The sequence below is a fragment of the Chelonoidis abingdonii genome, chromosome 7 (genome assembly GCF_003597395.2).
Source record: "Chelonoidis abingdonii isolate Lonesome George chromosome 7, CheloAbing_2.0, whole genome shotgun sequence".
In the NCBI taxonomy this organism is placed as follows: domain Eukaryota; kingdom Metazoa; phylum Chordata; order Testudines; family Testudinidae; genus Chelonoidis; species Chelonoidis abingdonii.
The window spans coordinates 110,490,651-110,497,737 of record NC_133775.1 but is presented as its reverse complement, the minus strand read 5'-3'; the positions used below and the strand labels follow the sequence as shown (position 1 = coordinate 110,497,737).

General features: G+C 65.7%; 2 protein-coding genes across 2 annotated transcripts in view; one reads left to right on the top strand and one right to left on the bottom strand.

Moving 5' to 3' along the window:
- The window catches only part of SNCB (synuclein beta), a 190,586-nt gene that overhangs the window by 86,543 nt on the left and 96,956 nt on the right, over positions 1 to 7,087 (top strand). The gene's annotated exons all lie outside the window — the stretch shown is intronic.
- The window catches only part of CDHR2 (cadherin related family member 2), a 45,275-nt gene that overhangs the window by 10,690 nt on the left and 27,498 nt on the right, over positions 1 to 7,087 (bottom strand). The window contains exons 7-14 of the mRNA XM_075068256.1: positions 6,443 to 6,673; positions 5,775 to 5,930; positions 4,757 to 4,921; positions 4,535 to 4,596; positions 3,088 to 3,331; positions 2,488 to 2,727; positions 1,624 to 1,694; positions 139 to 611 (exon numbers count right to left, since the gene is read on the bottom strand). Of these exons, the coding sequence (XP_074924357.1) occupies positions 139 to 611; positions 1,624 to 1,694; positions 2,488 to 2,727; positions 3,088 to 3,331; positions 4,535 to 4,596; positions 4,757 to 4,921; positions 5,775 to 5,930; positions 6,443 to 6,673 (1,642 nt within the window). The remainder of the gene's footprint in view (positions 1 to 138; positions 612 to 1,623; positions 1,695 to 2,487; positions 2,728 to 3,087; positions 3,332 to 4,534; positions 4,597 to 4,756; positions 4,922 to 5,774; positions 5,931 to 6,442; positions 6,674 to 7,087) is intronic.

Below are 7,087 nucleotides of genomic sequence, written 5' to 3'. Positions count from 1 at the left end.
GTCGTGTCCTCCACGCGCAGTGGTGATTGGTTGCCAGGCGCACACCTCGTAGTCAATCTGCGAAGCTGTTGAGAGAAGCAGAAGCCGTTGGGCATCCAGGTAGAACATCCTGGCACACGTGTGCCACGCAGCATCCACCGCGCCCTTGTAACAGGCCAGGCCCGCTCCTGGAAGTTGCAGACAACGTGTTGGTGTGCCAGGTCGAGGCCTGCAGGTTGGTGAGCAGACCACTGGCTGTGCAGTCCTCAGCGACGCTCACGTCCTGCAGCATGATGGCCGGCACCAGGGTGGGTGGCTCGTCGTTCACGTCCAGCACAGCACCGTGCACCGTGGTAGGCACCACTTGAGCGGCATCGCCAGTGCCCGTTTCTCCGCCTGCCACCGTCAGGTTGAAGTACGCCGGACTGGCCGATCGTAGTCCAGCGCCACGTCGGGCGTCCAGGGACCAGGTATTGCCCTCGGTACTGCCCTGGGCCCAGTGCGGATGGTAGCGCAGCAGAAGCTGCTGGACCCCGCTGACCGCTGACAACTTCGAAGGAGATTCGGTGCATGGAACCTCGGTCTGGTCTGCGGTCCTCCGCCTCCACGCCTGCCCAGAAGGCGCCTGGGGACTGTGGGGAAACCAGTGAGTGGCCGCCCATATGCCCTAGCCGCTGGTTGGACTGACCGCGGCCCCCAGGTTGCCCCCGGTGCCCGCTACCCTGCCTGTGGGAAACTGATCGCCGCCCCCGGTGCCAACCTGCCCACCCACCCGCTTCTGCCCATGGGACTGACCAATGCCCCAGGCCTCCTGCCCACCCCTGCCCTGCCGTGGGACCGATCCACACCTCAAAGTGCCTCCTGACCCACTCCAGCCCTGCCGCTGGACTGACCGTGCCCCCGGTGCCCCCTGCCCCACCCGCCCTGCTGTGGACTGACTGTGCCCACGCTGCCCCCCCACCCTGCCGTGGACTGATCGCACCCCCCATACCCCCTGCCCACCCCTGCCCTGCCGCTGGACTGACCGCTGCCCCCTGGTCCCCCCTAGCCCACCCCTGTTACCCTGCCGCTAGGACTGACTGTGCCCCCCGGTGCCCCCTGCCACCACCTGCCCTGGTAATGGAATTGACCCGGAGCCCCCAGCGACCCCTGCCCACCCCTGCTAACTTGCCGTGGGATGTGACCAGCCCCAGTTGCCCCCTGCCCACCTACTTGCCCTTGTCCGTGGACTGACCGCTGCCCCCCCCAGTGCCCCTGTTCACCCTAAGCCCTGCTGTGGGACTGACTGTGCCACTGCCCCCCCGCTGTGGGACTGACCGTGCCCCCCGGTACTCCCTTTGCCCACCCCTTGCCCTGCCGCTGCGACAACCGTGACCCCTAGTTCCCCCTGGCTCACCCCTGCCCTGCCGTGGGACTGACACGCCCCCCGGTGCCACTGACCACCCCTGCCCTGCTACTGTCCTGCCTTTGCTCTGCACTGCCCCCTGCCCGCCCCCCACCTTCTCCCCACCCACCACTGAACTAGACAGTAGCCCCCTGCCTCCCCATCAGTCAGCCCTGCCTAAAAAGATCCCACTGTTGCGGTTTGCTGGGATTCATTGCACCCCCACAATGTGCGCAGCCTGGCAGGCGGCCCCCGTTTACCGCCAGGCCTCCCGCCACAGAGAACGTGTTAAGGGCGTTCGAGAGGAACACGGCGTGTTGTCGTTCACGTCCTGACAGAGAGAAACCCAGGCCACTAGTTCTGGGCCCAGCACGGTGCCACAGCTGGGCGTAGGGGCAACGCTTATGTGCCGGCATTCAGCCTTGGGGCTGGGAAGGGGAGCAGCCTTCCAGCCCAGTGCGGGGCCCCCGAAATATTCTCACAGCTTCCCTTTCCCCAGGAGAAAAAGATTTGGACAGAGCCTTCCGCACCCCACCCAGGCAACATAGCCAGGAGGCTCCCCCTGAGCCTAGTACCCCCAGCACAGCCAGGAGCCCCCCAAAGCCGACCTGCTCCCCCAGCACAGCCAGGAGCCCCGCCCCCCGCTTGCCTACTGCCCCCCCAGGCACGGCCAGGAGCCCCCCCTAGCGTTGAGGCCTTACTGCTCCCCAGCACAGCCAGGAGCCCCCCAGCCTACTGCCCCCCAACATGCCCTACCCCAGACAACAGCCAGGCAGCCCCCCCCAATGTCCTACTGCCCCCCCAGCACAGCAGGAGCCCCACCGCTAGCCTACTGCCCCACCCCCCACCAGCATAGCAGCGAGCCCTGCCCCCCCAGCCTGCTGCCCCACCAGCACTAGCCTGGAGCCCCGCCCCTCTCCCACCCTGCTGGCCCCCAGCACAGCCTGGAGCCCCGCCTCCCCCAGCCTGCTGCCCCCCCAGCACAGCCTGGAGCCCCGCCCCTCAGCCTGCTGCCCCCCCAGCACAGCCAGGACTCCCGCCCCCCAGCCTGCTGCCCCCGCAGCACAGCCAGGAGCCCCGCCCCCGAGCCTGCTGCCCCCCAGCACAGCCGATAGCCAGGTTACCTCCACGATGATGGTGACATTGACGAGGGAGCTGAGCTGTGGCACGCCCAGGTCATGCACCCACACGGTCACCACCACCTTCCCCTGCAGCGCCGGTTCTATGGCCTCGCGGTCCAGCACCCCCAGGCTGTGCAGCACCCCCGTGGCGGAGTCAATGGTGAAGTTGGTACTGAAGGCCCCGGGCTCCAGCTGGAAGCGCAGGCGACTGTTGTTGGTGCCGGGCTCGTCGTTGTCAAAGGCCTGGATACGAGGCCGCCGGAGGGATCAGGGTCGGACTCAGGGACTCACCACAGAGCTCCCCCCGCCCACCCCACAAGCCCAGCAGCTCACGGTGCCTTATGCCTGGGAACCTGTTACCATCTCGCCCACCCAGCCCTGGTGCTGTTACAGAGCCAGGGAACCCTGACCCTTGGTCTCCAGCAGGCGTGAAGGGCCAGGGGGCTCCCCACAGCCCCAGGAAAACCCCAGCACCCCCCATTAAAGGAGCCTCATTAGATGGCCCCAGGTTGCCGCCGAAGGGGCTGGCTGGAAGGTGCCAAAGGCTGGCTAGTCCCCTGGAGAAATGGGGCAAGGGCATCGGCCCCCAGGGCTCAGCCTCACCTGGATCTGGATGCTGATGTTCTCCTGTTCCTCGTTGACGAAGATGTTGTAGGAACCGCTGACGACTGGGGTGTTGTCGTTGACGTCCAGCAGGGTGATCTCGAGGTAGGTGGAGCCGGTCATGTTCCCCCCGTCCACGGCCTGCAGGGTGACGTAATAGACCGAGCGGGTCTCGCGGTCCAGCAAGCTGCCGTTCCGCACCAGCACTTCCCCACTGCTGGCGTTCACCGCAAAGATGTCCAGGCTGCGGGACACAGAGTGACCAGGTGTCTGATTTTCAACCAGAATAGGGACCCTGGCAGCTCCGATCAGCACCACTGTCCGAGCCGTTAAAAGTCCGGTCAGCAGTGCTGCGGGGCTAAGGCAGGCTAGTCCCTACGTGTCCTGGTTCTGCGATGCGCCCCAGAAGTGGCCAGCAAGTCTGGCTCCTAGGCGGGGGGGGCAGGGCTCTGCACACTGTCCCCGCCCCGAGCACCAGCTCTGTAGCCAATGGGAGCTGTAGGGGCGGTGCCTGCGGGAGACAGCAGTGTGCAGAGCTGCCTGCCGCGACTCCGCCTAGGAGCTGGACCTTCTGGGGTGCAGAGTGGTGCCAGGACAGGCAGGCAGCCTGCCTTACCCTGCTGCACCACTGACTGGGACCCACCAGAGGTAAGCCTGTGCCCCAACCCCGAGCCCCAAACCTCTGCCCCATCCCTGAACTCCCCCCAACCTGGAGTCCCCTCCTGCACCCCAAATCCCTCATTCCAGGCCCCACCTCAGAGCCTGCATCCCCAGCTGGAGCCCTCACCCCCTCCCACACCTCGATCCCCTGCCCCAGCCCGTGAAAGTGAGGGGGGGGGACAGTGAGCCACCAAGGGAGGGAGAATGTAGTGAATGGGGGCGGGGCCTCGGGGAAGGGGCGGGGCTAGGGTGTTTGGTTTTGTGTGATTACAAAGTTGGCAACTCTAATGGGCTGGACCGACAGACAGACCTGTCCATAGGCGCTGACTCCGCCTCCCTGCTCCAGCTCACCTCCGCCTCCGCCTCCATCTCCTCCGCGAGCGCGCCGCTGCGTCCTGCTTCTCCCCCCTCCCTCCCAGCGTTTGACCGCAACAGAGCTGACTGGCGGGGCATGGAGGGATGGGGGAGGAGGGGAGACATGGCGCGCTGGGGGAAGAGGCGGGGCCGGGGTGGGGATTTGGGGAAGGGATCCAATAGGAGCAGGGAGGGGGCGGAGTTAGGGTGGGGACTTTGGGGATGGGGTTGGAATGGGGGCGGGGAAAGGGGCGGGGGGGCACGGGCACCCACCGGCGCTGAGAAAGTTGGCATCTATGGACCCATCCATTCCTGGCATGCCGGGCTGGAGGCAGGTGGGGTCCCTGGGCACCATTGGGCACAGTCCCACCAGCCCCTCCGGAGCCCAGCCAGGACCTTCCCATGGCAGTGAGGGGAGCAGCAGGGTACGTACATGCTCTCGGGCAGCAGCCTGTAGGTGATCCTGCCAAAGCTGGCGCTGTCCGGGTCAGTGGCCTGCAAAAGCCAGAAGGGCCCATTGGTCACAGCAGCAGCAGGGACGAACCTCTGGGAGGCTGTCAGGGGGGCCTGGGCCTCAGCCAGGGCCCCCATTGCCTGCCACAACTCCACTCCCTGCAGATGCTGCACAGTGCCACTGCCCCGCGGGCTCCCTCACCGTGATGATAGAGATGACGGTGCCCACTGGGCTGTTCTCTGGCACCTGCAGCCAGTACACGCTCTGCCCGAACTCAGGGCTGTGGTCGTTGATGTCAAACAGCTGGATGGTCACTGTGGCGATGGAGCAGCAGTTGCTGGGGTTCCCGGTGTCATTGGCAACAATCTGCAGCATGGGGAAGGGACCACATCACCCCCAAGCCAACGTCATAGGTGCCAACTCAATGGGTGCTCCGGGGCTCTGCACCCACTGGCAGCTCCCTGCCCCTCCGCCTCAACTCACGTCCGCCTCCGCTCTGCCTCCGCCTCCTCCCCCGAGCGTGCCATCGGGTCCTGCTTCTCCCCCTTCCCTCCCAGCGCTTGCACCCCTGGGGGGAGGAGGGGGAACATGACGTGCTTGGGGGAGGAGGCGGGGCCGGGGTGGGGATTTGGGGAGGGGTCCAAGAGGGGCAGGGAGGGGTGGAGTTGGGGGAGGGATTTTGGGGCAGGGGTGGAGTCGAGATGGGGCAAGGCAGGGTCGAGGGTGGGCATGAGCACCCATCAGAGCCAAAAAGAGTTGGTGCCTGTGAACTGCGTCCCCCCAAAACCTGCTGAGCACCCCCCATACTCGGTGGAAGGGACCACGTCTGCCCCGTTCCCCCATCTCCCTGCTGACCCCACAAGCCATCTTTGGGGCTGCCTGTCGCTGAGCTCAGGGGAATGAGGCTGGAGCTGCCCTGCCCATGCTGGGGGCCCGCCCGACCCACAGAGCAGGGATGGCTCCCCTACTCCAGCGACGCAGGTCCCAGCGCCCTGGGGCTCTGGGCTTGGCAGCTCGGCCCAATGTTGCCAGGCACAAAGGAGGATCGTCGGGCAGCCCCGAGTGGGTGGGGCAGCACCTCCCCACCTGTCCAGCCCAACGGGACACAGCCCCCCTGCAGCGCTCAGCGTAGGCACGCTGGAGATGGCAGCTGGCTGAGCCCAACGCTCGCCCAGCCTGGCTCCGGGGCCTGTCCCCCTGCACCCTCCAGGGCTCTCACCTCTACTGTCATCACATGAACCTGCTCGTAATCCACGGTGCTGGGGTCCTTCACCAGGACCTGCACCGCCCCTGTGCCCGTGATCCTTGTGGGCGAGACGGAGAAGGAGGCGGCATCTGGGCCCTGCAGCTGCAGCTCAAAGGTGCCATTGAAGCCCTGCCCAGGAGAGAGGAGGGCGAGAAACTCAGCAGCTGGGGGCCTGCTCCACACCGGCCAGACCTCATAGGGGAGCACCTGGGTCGGGCACAGGTCCCAATCCTGACCCCCAGCCCCTGCTACCCCAGCCCTGCCGATCCCTCCGATCCTGACCCCCAGCCCTGCTGATGACCCTAATCCTGACCCTCAGCCCCCACTACCCCAGCCCTGCTGATGACCCTAATCCTGATCCCCAGCCCCCACTCTCCCAGCCCAGGCGATCCCCCCAATTCTGATCCCCAGCCCTGCCGGTGGCCCCAATCCTGATCCCCAGCCCCCACTCTCCCAGTCTGGCCGATCCCCGCAATCCTGAGCCCCAGCCCCCAATATCCCAGCCTGGCTGATCCCCAGCCCGGCCGGTGGCCTTGATCCTGATCCCCAGCCCCCACTCTCCAAGCCCGGCTGATGCCCCTCGATCCCATCCTACAGGGTGGTGGATGCCCAGGGACAGGGGGCAGCCCAGCAGCGTCCACCTTGTCAGGGTCGTGGGCCACAATGCGGAGGCCACCCACGGGCACCCTGGCAGAGGAATGCTCCTCGAGGGAGCCCCCGAAGCTGCTCTGAGGGCTGGCAGCGAAGTCGCAGGCAGGGAGCTCGCAGTCGTAGAACTGGGGCGTGTTGTCGTTGACATCGGTCACCTGGACAGTCACTGTGGTGCTGGCCTGAGCCACCTGCCCGTAGATGTCCAGCTTCTCCTCCTGCACCTGGGGGTGGAGAGGACGGGCCAGGTCAGACAGGGGCAGAAGAGCGATGAGGGGTCAGGGGAAGGGAGGATGGGATGGGTCAGATGGGGGCTGGGGCACTGGCACTGGCAGCTGTGGGGCCAGGGTGCACTGGGAGGGACGGATCAGGCTGGGGGCCAGGGGCACCGGAGGGGGACAGGTCAGGTGGGGGGCCAGGGGCACTGTGACGTTATTGATATAAACTGGGATCATACAGAACATGGGTTGCAACCAAGGTCCTGTAGTGGCACCAAATCCTATGTAAAGGGGGTCAGATAAGGTGTCTAAGACCAGGTTACGGGTTACTGGTTAGGATTATGCTGTCTGTATGTCTGTATCATTTTTGTAGTTGAAGTTATGAATATTGGCTGTGTATTGTCTGTATTTCAAACTTGT